This window comes from Haliotis rufescens, unplaced genomic scaffold, assembly GCF_023055435.1.
Source record: "Haliotis rufescens isolate VD_foot unplaced genomic scaffold, xgHalRufe1.0.p SCAF_11, whole genome shotgun sequence".
NCBI lineage: Eukaryota > Metazoa > Mollusca > Gastropoda > Lepetellida > Haliotidae > Haliotis > Haliotis rufescens.
This window is the reverse complement of record NW_025963791.1, coordinates 17,298,701-17,313,880: the sequence shown is the minus strand read 5'-3', so window position 1 is coordinate 17,313,880 and position 15,180 is coordinate 17,298,701. Positions and strand designations below refer to the sequence as shown.

The following is a 15,180-nucleotide window of genomic DNA, read 5'->3' as shown; positions in this document are numbered from 1 at the left end:
AACACAGTTGCAGTGATTTTCTGCTACAAAGAAGTGATTGTGTAGGTATTGTTATATTTGAGAAGACTGTGTTTATACGTCTAGAAAAGGTAAAGGACCATCAGATTCCTTCATATTACTTTTGTTAATTAAAGGAGGTATTGGGGACGTATTATAACCTGAGATCCCCCACAGAACACAACCACACAACACCCCCACAAGCAGGAGGTATTTGGGATGTATTACAACCCTAGATCCCCCACAGAGCCTGACCACACAAAACCCCTACAAGCAGGAGGTAATAGGGAGTATTATAACCCTAGATCCCCACACAGAACACAACCACACAACCACACAACCACACAAAACCCCAACAAGCAGGAGGTATTGGGGACTTTTTATAACCCAAGATCCCACAAGGGAGCTGAACAAAAAGTTGATTGCAAAAAAATACTTTCAGCACTTCATAACCTCTTCATTCAGCATGAAATATACTCATAACTGTCTCTGTAATGTCCACTCAGATATTATTTACCTTACAAACACAATACTTGCCCTAAGAGGATATCACTTGACAGACCATGCCCTGGTTCAGGTAGCTTGGGGTCACCCTGCATCTATGCCCTTGTTGAAAGCATTGAAGACAAATAGATAAGAATTGTCAGAGTTCTTGGTGCTTTGGTTGCCATGCCTACTGATCTGGTAAAGGGAGTTTTGTAACAAATAACACCTGACTTGCTCTCTAGATCGTATCTCGATCTCATATATCCTGCTAATCATAAAATCACAACTCCTCAATAATATCAGAAAAGTACTGAATTTGTCGTGATAAAATAGAAATCGATTTCGAACAGAATGAAAAAAAGATCACACTCCCTTGTTCCTGGTGTAACCTTTAACGTGTTTAAGTTCAAAACACATTGGTAGCTTGTGTGTTTTATAATCTCACAGTCCCATTGTGCTTTCCTTATAAAACCCCGATAAGGAGACCCCAACATTGTACATACACACCCTACTGAAAACTGTTGACAGTTATTGAAAGACGATATAAGCCTTTTGAAGGAACACCAACAGCAACTGTTGCCCTTTGACAGTCAATACATGACTTCTTCAATGCAGTAAAACTCTGACGAGACCTACATATTTTGGCTTTGTATAACCAAGGTTAAAGAGCGACGCAACTGACAAATCCTCCACAAAAGACACACACAGAGATTGTCGCAATTTACAAGATACACATTTGCTTGATTGACAGCCTAACAATTGCCGACTCGTAATAGTTGCCTTCAAGTCAACCCTGTCAATAGACCTAACCATGCTTATCTACTTACAGCCCAATCAAACCTGCGACATTGCAACTGCCATATAATTGACAGCCACTAATATAATGAGGGCATGAAATGATGGTCACCCCCAAACTCAGCACATCAACATGATCCTATCATTACATGCTTCAAGAGACGCGAGGAAATTGTATTCATCCCACTGCACTGGTGTTAGAAATAACCTTGGTTCCAAACTGTAAAACATCTTCAAAATTTAAGACACTATCTGAACGCATTGTTTTGTAAATATTCAGATCAGAGACTAATATAATGTATTACATACTCCTCCCAAGAGTGAGTGAGTGAGTGAGTGAGTGGGTGAGTGGGTGGGTGAGTGAGTGAGTGAGTGAGTGAGTGAGTGAGTGAGTGAGTGAGTGAGTGAGTGAGTGAGTGAGTGAGTGAGTGAGTGAGTGAGTGAGTGAGTATGGTTTTACGCCACTTTAAGCAATATTCCAGCAATGGTAGGGGACACCGGAAAATGGGCTTCACACATTGTACCCATGTGGGGAATCGAACCTGTCATAACTCTGTCATATATATACATAAACATGAAGTGTTGGTTCATATGACATTGGTAGAATCTCACTAATATCATGTAAGATTTTCAAAACATTTAACAAATTGGTTATAAGCAAATATTAAAGAACTGTGAACACAGATTACAGAACACTTTTTATAATTACGAATTGTCAATTAGTTTCTAAATGACACTTATTTAGAGTTGTGTACAAAGAGGAAATGTCAAGGCCTTGTGTAAATCTGACACACTTTGTATATGTCATTCACAGCACAGGTTATGATATAACTTTATCATAGAAGCTAATATTTTTTACAAAAATTTTTCAGGGGTGTTTGTGATGGTGGCCTGGAACTAATCAAGTCTGGACCAGATAATATCCATTAACTTGCCTCATTTCCATCAACATAGGTTGCTCAGGACCAATTCTAAACCCGAATCTGCATGATGGTCACGGCAACTTGATAATCCTCATTACAGACCTATCAGGTTGGAACCGCTATGAATTGACATCTCATTCAAGTTTCATTTATAACATTGATACATTTACATAAGACATATTGAAGATAATTGGTCTGGCACTTCTTCTTTTTCTGTTATTTCCCATATACATGTACAAATACAGCAATAAGTGTCATATACATTGCATTGCATATACATTGAGTATTCATACCACCTTAAGCATTTTTATGTAGATCAGAGGGTATTTGTACCAACATACCACAGGCACTTCTTAATCTATCACTCTTTTTCACCATCCATTCCATACATTTCGCATACTGGACAAACACTTTTTCGGTATGTAAAACCCTGTCTAAATAACAGGCACTAAGGGACTAACAGGCTAAGCAACGATTCCATTTCAACACTTAACTGCACATCAACTTGAAATATGAACTTCACAAATATTTCACACTATCGAATGAGATCCAATGTTTAAGATATGACAGAAATAACTTGAGAAACAAACATGACAGTTAGTTCCTATTTCAAAGGAATGTCAATTATAGCTAGGGTGTCATTTTCCTTGGACCCCTTCCACAAACCATCTCCTGAAACAGTTCAACTTTTCCCTGTGTGCTCTGTAGTTCATTCCCACTAGTATCAATTTAATTAGTGAACAACTTAAGCCGCACACTTCAAACAGCATGACCTAATGATTTTCAGAATTCCATCTACCAAGATTTAACATGTCCAGACAAATTGATCCAGCCTTCCTCGTAGGATTAAACCCAACCACAATCTCAGAACAAACACACAGTTCAAACATGCAGCCTTTTTAAAGAAAAGCAGCAACGTGAAATGTCTAAATCTTCAGATTAGTGTGGTTTCAGAGAAATCTATATTGAAAAGGAATACAGAAGCACCCTCAAACTTGAAGAAATGATCAAAAGAATTTCAGGACTTTGTGTGTTTCTTTAATTTTGACTTCAAATCTGAGTCAACTCTGTTACGCAAAGTCAACCAGACTAAAGTTGGGCCTACCTGGCTTAAAGCTACATGGCTGATTTTACTGAAAAATAACCATTAAGTTGGAAGCCGTCTGAGTTTACACTGACAAGGGTTATCTGTATCTCTTAAAAAACAAAAACATCCTTCCTGTCTCCAGCATGGACCTATTTGCCATGGCTAACTAAACGTTTATCTTGTATTAACACAAGAAAGCTTCATGATACAATAAATACACAAACTGATGACTTTACAACTATGGCATTGATGAAAAGTAAAAATACTCAAATAGAAATTCAGGACCAATCTATAATTAGACCAATCAGAAGCAATAAATACTTAACTCCGCTGTAACCGTCCTCAGAAAAGGGTTAAACAGGTTGCAGAATTCTGCATCCCACATGCAGCAGAACTTAAGATGGATGCTTTACATTAATGAATGAGTTGTATTTGATGTACAATAACTGTGAAATATGGTGAAACTAATAAATAATATGATAGTTGGTGGCATCTTGTTTGATCAGGAATTTATCTAAGATTTCAAACTAAGTTCCCTTGGCAGCCAAATTCCAAGGGAATTCAGGGGAAAAATTGATAGATTTTATTCAAAATTGGATGTTTTTTACTGTTCATATTTTCGTAAATTCTGTGGAAATAAAACAAATTCATTCAAATTGGAAATTTTTACTTTCATTTGCTGCAGACTTGTGGCCGAACATCGGCATCTGAGCAGATCCCTGTTTATACTAGTCAAAGGAAGTTAAAGAACACCTGATTTGTTTATCTGACCATAGTTAATGACTATAGTTTATCTGTCATGACCATGGCTATAGCCACATGAAAATGGGGCATTCTTTAACTTCTTTATAGTAGTATATAAATGAAGACCTGACATCAGATGAACAAAACACGACAAAATGAACAAACGATAATGAGCAACATTTCTTGTGTGACTCCAACCCCAAAAAGTAAAACACTCAGTCTTTTCTCAACATTTTCTTGACAAGTTCTTGTTTTTCAAGTAACGTCTTTCTGTCTACTCTTGTTCATATCATTTCTATCACAATCAGCATGTACTCTGACAAATGTATTGGCACCCAGTAATAATTAAACACATTTTATCGCAATCCCCAAAGCAATTTATCACATTGGAAGAAAAAAATGTGAGAATGTGAGTTGAAATTTAATGTTGCACCTGCAATAGTCCAACAACATATAGCCACAGAAAATTAAAAAGGTATCAGGCTATATTGTACCGTGACTATGGTTACGATACACTGCCCTATTTTTGTTACCGTATTCGACGTAATAAGCGCCCAGGGCACTCTCAAAATTTGAAATAGGGGGCTCTTATCAGAATATTATTTTGGTGAAAAAAAGATAAATTTCGTGGTTTATGCTGACTGCCTGAAATGTTTATATACGACAGATATGTTTTTCCAGAATTTAATTGCCCATAATTAAAGGTGAATATAACACATGAGCGTGTATTAATACGTGAATAAATAAGTCTTGTGCACATTGATCAATCGGAAGGGGTGCTAATTGGGATTGTTCACTAGCCAATATATTAGCAAATATCGCCGTGGGCGCTTATTAGAGCTGGGCGCTTATTACGTTGAATACAGTAATATGACTTTCTGAAAACAGGGTAGCATTTTGATGGTTCGTCCCAAAAGAAAGATTAACACATCAGGACAAATTACAGGAAAGCAACATCGAAACGTGCATCCTGGTAGTGTAATTCAATTTGTAGTTCCATGTCTGGAGGAGACCCAGAACCACTCTACTGCCCTAATTGTAGTCCTCCACTCCTGGGAATATCCCAATTGGGTTATTTCAAAGGCTGAATTTGCATGCAACAGCATAATATTTCACCCAGACATAGAAAAACAAGGAGAGAAGTGTCTACAGGTAGCAGTGCCTGCTACTGATCTGATACAGATAGTGTTGATCACAGCATGAACACCAACAGCTGAGACCCCCAAGGGAGATATACACGATACCCACACTGCTTGCCGTAATCACCCAGCTCTAGCATGTATTCCTCTCTTTTGTTTCAATCATTATTTCAAAATATTTGCAAACCTGTATACTCATTACAGACCTAACATAGCATAGTGGCCTATCAGTTTCCAGAATATAACATTTCAACAGGATCAACAATATATGGTTTATCCAATTCACATCTTCAGCATTTGTATCTTGAAAACATCCTTACTTCTACACTATCTTCTTCAGGCTAATATTAATACATCTTTAATTACAATTATATCACACTGCAATTAATATCATTTCTTTTTAAATCAGCAAGTTTGTTAACCTAACAACAGATGATTAAGAATAACTACTGTCAGGAAAATTATTTTTTTATATTTCTGTTTCAAAACCAAAAAAACCCGAGTAGCATCATAATGATAATAAATATCAGAAAACCCTTCAATTCAAAATTGTTTCCATCTTTGACAAAGCAGGTTATATAACGTGTAAATCAGTGTGCATAAATGTGTTCTGGAGTGTCATCAGAAATTGAGTCTTAAATATTCAATACAGTACCTGTTCATTCCTTTGATAAGGATGTTTCTTCAGACAGAGAATAAACTGCCTGTCTCCATACGACGACATTGTTACTGGCTGTCTAGTCACCAAGTCCTCCGCAAAAAATCCTACATCATAGAAATCAAGCACTCATCCCGTTAGGCATAGTTATCTTCATTAAGTCCTGGCGTACAAATCATCAATTATTCCACACAGCTTACGTAATCCGGATCATCTTCCACAGCGAGAGACTGCCGTCCCACAAATGAAACACATGACACATTTTCCGCGATTGTAATATCCAATAATCCTTGTAAAAAATGGCATCATACGAAGCAGCACATTACATGAAGACTGCTGCAGTGAAGTGGTCAGAGGCCTTATCATCCTGGTACGAAGCTAGGCGCTGTCTGCAAGTGCTGGACCGGTCTGCAGCCATCATTGTGGGTATCTGAGAGATGGAGAGATGGGAGACTGTGAATGTCATGCTAGTTAGGCTGGGAACATTGCATCAATACACGCTGCACTTTGCATAGAGTTGGCCGCAGTACCATGCATACATCATTGCAGCAATTTTCAGGGTTGCAATTTCAAACATTATTATTAATGCTATTTCATTCATATGCATCATCAATAAAACCTTGCAGCAACTCTGGATGTCTTTATTTAGTTAATTACATTATATCCTAACAAATGCCATGCATTCCAAATGACTCAAAGGTGATTTTTTTAGTTTTGTTCAAACATTTTAAACTAAAACCCATGGAGACTTTTCTTGGAATTTCAAGCAAAATATCAACACATCTAATCATTAAATGAAGATAAATGTCTAAAGTCAAGACCATATTCTCAACAGAGAAGTCCTAAAGCTTTATATGCAAATTGATTTCATGCACGAGTTAGCCATGTTTCCAACTGAATTATCTGTTGCGTATATATTTGCAGGAGATATTCCCAGTAAGCACGAACACAAAGCTCTCGACCATGTTCAAGATGCATAACCACACTCCCAAAAGGCTCCAAACAAATTAAAAAATATATCATTGCACAATTTTGGGTAAAATACAAAAGAGTAAATGATTCATCAATCAATAGTTTCTCATCCTGATTCATCGAGCTCCAAACTGATACAAACATTTTCAGATCTTTCCTTGAAAGTTGATATGCTATGTATCATACACAGATCAATTATGGTAGGACAGACAGTCAGTATTAACCTCGCATCAGTAATATTTCAGGCTGAAGCAAAAAAATTATCTTCCACAAGAACTTTGACAATTCTCAGGCAGCTGACAAAAACAAAAATACAGGACCAACCTAAAGAAATTGTGCAAACATAATTTTATCATAAATTATTTAGGTTTTTTTTAAAAAGTGACAAATTTGTAGTACAAAAATGCATGCAGCCCTCCAGTGAATTTTTTTATCAGATATTAATGAGCAAAATATTGGTTTAAATGTCCCTTGTTTAATGAAGCCCCGACCGTTTGAAATCACAACACCCTCTTTCAAGCGCCTTATGCTAAAATTAATCCAGCAGGCAGGGCTAAGAAGAGAGAAAACAATTCAGCAGGCTAAAGGTTAATAAACATGATAAATCAGGCCACATACTAGTATTCATATGCCTTACACTCAAGACTACTTGCATGAGACTATAACTGCTCTAGCATATTTTCATACACAAAATACACTCAATCATACGAGACATCAAAGTCAAGAGAATTGACTGAGAATTTACTTCTACATCACTGTATCACCTGTTATACAGCTGGACTGACACAGACATCGACTGACACAGCTACTGCTTGCCCTGGAGATCGTGTCAGTGATAGATGGTGATAACACCATAACTGTACACCCAGATAATGGCATGCACCGTATTGAGTGATATCGCCTATAGGTCAAATAGCAGGGAATCGCTTGAGATTGGTTTCACTATGCTTTTAGCAATATTCCAGCCATATCAAGACAAGGTACGCCAAGAATTGTCTTCACATTGTACCCACGTGGGGAATCAAACTCAAGTCTTCAGTGTGACAAGCCATGTTTTAACCAATGGGCTTCCAAAGGCCAAAGGACAGAAATCAAGTTGACACTGAAATAATTACAAGATATAGATACAATCCCTTACAAGCTGATCATTCTGTATACACCTCAGGATACAGCAAACTTGCTCGGATAAGGGGGACAGTGCTATAGACATCTCTGCCTATGAGTGAAGGAATATTGTTTTATACATACCACAGTCAGTAATATTCCAGCAATATCACTGGTGCCATCATCATCTTAAGAACTACTAATATTTCGTCTTTGAGATCAGCAGTTATTTCTTAACCATGTTTTAACTCAATTATTCAACGGAGTAAGTCTGTCATGAAAACATCCCAGATTCATTTTCTGAAATCAATTCTGAATGCACTCAAGGCCATGCAAGCCCTTGAGTTCCTGGTTCCGTAAGATCCTTCACTAAAGCAGCTGACACTAATCAAGGATGCTAAACATGAAGCAAAACAAACTGATTGTTTTGTACAAAACATTTCACCTCGAAATTACCTTAGTCACAAACCAGCAAAACCCCTATTCATAACACCAGCATCGACAAAATCTCATCAAGCAAAAACAACATGGATGTAACTCCAAAACATCACTTGATGTTCGTGTAGGCAGCAAGGCCAAAGGTCAAGCACAAGGGATACCACAGAGGAGAGTAATCCTATTCTAATAATCTCCCCTGTAACCATGGAGATGGGGAAAACAATACTAGAAGCTGATTTGAGCAATTGTCTGTGGCATGAAGACACAAAGACTTCAGTGAGGATGTCTCTCCTGCCCGTCAAGGCGTCTATCAAATAACACAAGCCAGGCAGGTCTCTTTGACTGGGCTCCTTGACCATTGTGATGGACACTGAGCTATTATAGCTTAAAACCCTGGAAGCATTTAGGCCCAATGGACTTCATAAAGAATATGTTAACAAGGGGCTTAGTGGTGAACAGACGATTTCTTCAAGCTCTGCAAGAACACACTGAGAAGGTCTACTTAATACACATACATGCAAGACGATATCAGCTTAAACTAAACTACAATAAACTATGTTTATAACGAACACATTTAAATCGAACTGACCAATGTAATGAACTTATTTTTTAGTCCCAGCCATTTGTTGTATATATGCTGTATATTCGAAAAAAAAAATTTGCCCAAATACCTAATTCGCTAGAGGGGGGTGCGCATTATACTTGGATGCGCACTATACTCAAGAAAATACAGTATATGCTTATAACGAACTACGGTTATTACAAACTAAAATTAGTGGTCCCTTGGAGTTTGTTACAACCGTAGTTTACGGTATCATAATATAACTCAGTTATTCAATGGTTGCTGGTTAGAATTGTAGTATTCTAGTAGAACTTCATTCAGTCTACTCAAGTCATCTAATCATGACAACCCATACTTGAGGAGTAAAATCTACTTAAAAACAAGCAGATTGACAAGTTCAGACCAGCTTACTCATGAGCATAATAAGATTTTGGATAGTAAACTGGATAGTAATGTATATATTTTAAGCTAGTTGCTTCAAAATCACAACTAAACCCTAAGATCACATCTGTCCTGCTTTGAAAACATCCTTATTCATTTTTGTATCATGTTTTTTTAGCTCTGATTTGTTTTTTACAAGGAAAACATGAATATAAACATGTGTAGTTTCATAAAATTATCTGACTGTGAGAAAGATAACATAAATAAGAATAACTTCCGTGATAAACAACAAAATTGCTATTGATGATAATGAAATTGCTACAACAAAGAAGATGATTGTGAGCCTCTAAATTTAGTCCAAAATTAATTTTCTCTACCTTGGCTTACTGAATAGCATAGTTATCTTATGCATGGTTATAACACATAAAAACAGTCAGACACCTTGACACATATACACATCCAGTTCTGTGTTGGTAGCTTCATGGACATGAATACGTTTGATTGTTGTTTAACACAACATTCAGCAATATTCCAGCTGTATGATGGCGGTCTGTAAGAAAGGGTCCAGTGATTGACATCATGAGCATCGATCTACACAATTGGGATTTGATGACATGCATTAACCAAGTCAGTGAGCCTGATCACCTGATCCCATTAGTCACATGGGTTTCTGAAGACAGATTCCTTGAATAGCTAGGGATAACAGGTATTAACAAGCCTATATTTGACCAACCAATGGATATATCATAACTTTACGCCAACACTGACAGAGAGACAAATGGAAAGAGAATGACATCTCAGGGTACAAAAATAAGGTGTCAAAACAATTGTTTGAAAATTGATTTCAGTTTCTTATGGATTTATGGAAATATTTACGGTCTTGCAAGCTCGTTACGAGTCAAGCAGGTTAGACATTACATTCCTGCAGCCATGAGAATCTGTTATCACACAAATCTTCCATCATTTCCTGTTATGAAGATACAGACACAAGAAAAACAAATAAAGAATTACTTCGGTAAGAGAAGAAGGCATTACTTGAGCCATAATGACAAAGAAGCATTACTGAACCACAATGCGAGAAGGAATCATTACTTGAGCACTGTTGAGTCACAATGTGACAAGAAAGCATTAAATGAGCACTGTTGAGTCACAATGTAAGAAGAAAGCATTAGATGAGCATTGTTGAGTCACAATGTAAGAAGAAAGCATTACATGAGCATTGTTGTGTCACAATGTAAGGAGAAAGCATTAGATGAAACAATGTAAGAAGGAAGCATTACTTGAGCATTGTTGAGTCATAATGTAAGAAGAAAGCATTAGATGAGACAATGTAAGAAGGAAGCATTACTTGAGCATTGTTGAGTCACAATGTAAGAAGAAGCATAAATGGAAAACAATTGTGTAAGAATGTATAATACATGAGATGAACAACTCCAACACGTCCAGAACCATAAAAGAGAGCATATGTCTGCACTGCCTTGCTGAATCTTCTGTAGTATTTCTATCACAAAAGTACTTCACAGGCGCAGACCAAGTTGAGATAGAGAGAAAGTGCAGCATGACACAGAGCATGGTGCCATAATCAATACATGGAAGAGCTGGAACATGAGTGCACTGCTTCTATTTTAGCCACTCAGTCACCAGTTGTCAAAAATGTACACTAACATTCTGTAGGTTGCCAGAACGTTCATATTCCAACCCAACTTTATCTGCTGTCCCTTTGTATGCAGAGCTGTCATAGCAACACTGCCAGCTTATAAAGGGAGGCTAGTTCAAATATCTTGATGATATTTCTTTGTGTGTTTTGTTTAGCTTTATATATATATTGTACAGATTGTCCCAAAGTTAACCTGTTAAGATGGACTCAGGTTTGTGCCATGGTTAACCTGTAAAAATGGACCTGGGTTTGAGCTACCGCTAACCTGGTAAGATGGACCTGGGTTTGTGTTATAGTTAACCTGTGAAGATGGATTAGGGTTAGAGCTGCCATTAACCTGTTAAGATGGACTTGGGTTAGAACTGCCATTAACCTGTTAAGATGGACCTGCGTTTGAGCTACCGCTAACCTGGTAAGATGGACCTGTTTTTGTGTTATAGTTAACCTGTTAAGATGGACTTGGGTTAGAACTGCCATTAACCTGTTAAGATGGACCTGCATTTGAGCTACAGCTAACCTGGTACGATGGACCTGTTTTTGTGTTTTAGTTAACCTATTAAGATGGACTTGGGTTAGAGCTACCCTAACTTGTTAAGATGGACTTGGGTTAGAGCTACCGTTAATCTGGTAAGATGGACCTGTTTTTGTGTTACAGTTAACCTGTTAAGATGGACTTGGGTTAGAACTACCGTTAATCTGTTAAGATGGACTTGGGTTAGAGCTAACGTTAATTTGTTAAGATGGACTCAGGTTTGTGCCATAGATAACCTGAATGACAAGCACAATTATAAGTAAAACTTAAGTTCTTCAAAAAGCATCTAAAAAAATAGCAGAACTTACTATTATAAACATACTATCAAGCAAAGAGTATTTTACTAACTACTTAAAAACTAAATAGAAAAACAAATAAATATCAACACTGTTGTCTTACATACATATCTTACAAATATATCTATAGGCAGTTGTCCGCAGTACTGTAGAAACTGTGAAGAGAGATTAGAGTATGTGTCTACAGCCTAGCACTGCACACATTGTGGTGTTTTTCTATAATTCGGTACAAAAATTGGTTTGTCTCTCATGCGGTCCGACACTCCTGTGTACGCTGTCAACTGCATATATCAACCGTCTAGTGCAACCTGCAGTCAATACACATCCCCTATACACCCTGGAGAGTTGCTAATTAGTTGCAGCAGTAACTTACAGTAAGCTGCCTGACCCACCACACTGATTAGTTTAAGCTGGCCATTATGTCAGGAGAGCTGTGCCGGGGGTGGGGGGGGCCGATCTGAATGTGTTCATCCACCACATACAATCTCCAATATGCCACACAGTAAACATTTGGTAACAGGTAACCCAGCAGACCTATCATGGAGTTGTGACACAACAGTTCATATGTCATGTCTGAAGTGATAGAAATTAACAGTCATTCGGGTTTGCTGATTGAGTGTTGAATTTCTGTTATCTAGACCCAATTTATGGATAAGAACTTCAGTACATTGAGGAAACTGTATATAAATTGTGTCTGCTTCGTCTTCCCACAACTGGGGCAGTGGGGTAGCCTAGTGGTTAAAGCGTTCACGCGTCACGCCGAAGACCGGTTTCGATTCCCGACCTGGGTACAATGTGTGAAGCCCATTTCTGGTGTCCCCCGCCGTGATATTGCTGAAATATTGCTAAAAACAGCGTTAAACCATACTCACTCTTCCCACAACTTTTAAGAAATACCCAAGAAACAATTGAATCTAATTGAACAAAACTTTGATTTTATATGTTCAGGCTATGAAAAGGATCCAATACTTTTATTCTTAATTTCAAACAAGGCATATATATATGTATCAAGTTATTGGCATATTCATTAGGAATAAGTGTCACAATAAGCTTGTTTAACTAAAATGACAATGAAAATAACCAACCAAAACCAAAAACTTTAAAAAAAAAAATTGGAAAATAGTAATTCACTACATACCAACCAACACTTGTCTTGAGGCACCCTAAACAACTATTAGAAGAAGGGGCCATATACTACTCACTGATCTCCCTGATATACACTGGTCTCATTTATCTACTCCAGACATTCTCCTCTAGTATATATACAAAAACAATTGCCAATAAGCATCATATGAACACTGGTTAACAATCCCCAATAAACACCTCATTGACTTTCAGATTGTGGAAACCATCTCTTGCAAATTGTCTATGAATATCTTAGGTTTTATCACAATGTTTATTACGTTGTTTTCTGTATATTCATTTTGTTATATAGATCTATATGATGTGATGTTGCTGCATGGATCTATCTTATATTGAACATTTTTTACAACAGCATGAATTTGCTTCTATATTCTCCATACCAATATATCATTTGATGGTGGGTTGTTTTCAAAGAGGCATCTACCTTAAAAGGATGATGAACTCTGTCAATTTTTACACATTTATAATTAGATCATCAACTGATTCATTACCTATCAATATTTTCATACATAACAATGAACATTCTTTGAATGAAAAAGCTATTTCAAAATTATGAATAATACAATGGAACAGCATCATAACAGTACAGAAGTGAGTTAATGGTATTTCCTCTTGTCATCAATGCTACAGTCATATATATGACAGTCTTGAAGCAATCATATATGGACCTGATTTAACCTGTGGTTGATAGCAGATATTCCATTTCTATAACTATTCCATCCAAGATTAAGACAGCTCTAATTTAATGGACTTATAGGCCTATCAGCCCCATCAAAATACAAAATTACTTCAATTCTTTTTAACATGCTTACCTAAAATATATTCGTAATTTTAATGTTGACGCAAATATAACTGGGTCTTTTAATATTCGAATAACAATAATATAACATGCAGAACCTTCATAGGCGTTGGGACAAAATAATTTTAACATAATCTACACACGAGAAACGACTCGGTGATTTGAATGGTTAACGTACCACGAACTCCTCCAAATATATTTGTTTAAAAGGACACTGCCTTTTCAACATCATCAAATACGCAATGTGACATTTGTGAGTTGTTAAACGGTAAAAGATTTCCCACACTAAAAAGTCAAACTTACTAAACAACGAAAGGCTGAAATGTTTAGGAACACAGTCATAATTAATTCACAATATCAATCAAGCATCGGAATAACACTTTCTGGGGCAAGTCCACAGCTGAGACTGTTCCACTAAGTTTTAGATCGCGCTCCACGTCAAGGAAAGCGCCAGAGAACTTACCAGCGATCCTGTTGGATAGTTTGAAAATACGAGTATTCAAATTCAAGTTTGTATAACTTACAAACAGTTTTACCTTATGGATTATCACTGAAAACACAATACATCCAAGTCACCGAGGTGTCACACTCCATTTCGATGGCCTGTCATGTTTACAGCCAAAGCGAGGCGCACATCCGGCGCACCTGTGTCATCGTGACCCATATCGATTTCACACGTGTAAAGGGAGACGAACAGAAAGCGAAATTGTTTCTTCGGTAGAGTGACCTCCACGGTAGATGACTTTACTCTTAATGTGTTACGCGATAATTATTTCAAGGTTAACTAAAACTAATATTATATTTCGTGGATGAAAGAGTGGAAATATAATTATTTTAGGTTCAACCAAACTTTAACTATTGCAAGCTTCAATTAATTACTTTTATGAATACACACTATACCTTTAAGAAAGTGATCAACTGTAACAAGTGCTACTTAGAGATAAGACTTTCTCAGTAAAGTACAAATTCCAGAACTTTTTGGTGTTGAGTCCCATCTAGGAAATACGGTTAATTGTCAAAACAGCTATAATACTTGCCTTTAATGAGTTCATTTGTAAATGATTAAATAATAAAACTGTACACAGATTCATACAGTTTGCACATCGGTTTTTCTATTCATACCTCAATGAACCAAAAAAAATACAGTCAATCCTTAACTCTATAATAGTAGGCTGTTCTCATAATCAAATATTAATGTAGTACCACCTTTGTGCTTATATAGTGAAACATATGTAGGATTCATGTATGTGTAAGCAACTATACTTTAAGCTCTGCCACCTGCCTCCAAACTTGTGACATCTAAATGAATAGTGTCATTCCACAGCGTAATTATATTTCTTTTGTACTGAGTAATTGTTTTTTTATTTCTGAGCCTTATTTGACTTATGTTCTGTTATCCCTGTTATTGTCATACCTTACATAAAATGTCATACCCCCATTCCCCATCCCCCATTAGAAACCCCCATT

General features: G+C 36.9%; 1 protein-coding gene across 10 annotated transcripts in view; it reads right to left on the bottom strand.

Annotated features, from left to right (window-relative positions):
• LOC124152032 (rap guanine nucleotide exchange factor 6-like) overlaps positions 1-14,347 on the bottom strand; it is a 173,878-nt gene extending 159,531 nt beyond the window's left edge. For 9 of the 10 annotated variants that reach the window (XM_048392342.1, XM_048392341.1, XM_048392346.1 and 6 more), the window contains exon 1: positions 5,827-6,259. In XM_048392342.1, coding sequence (XP_048248299.1) covers positions 5,827-5,895 — 69 coding nt within the window. In that variant the 5' untranslated portion in view covers positions 5,896-6,259. Of the gene's footprint in view, positions 1-5,826; positions 6,260-14,249 lie in introns of those variants that run through there. The other variant, XM_048392335.1, reaches the window with a different exon arrangement.
• Positions 14,348-15,180: the final 833 nt, after the last annotated feature.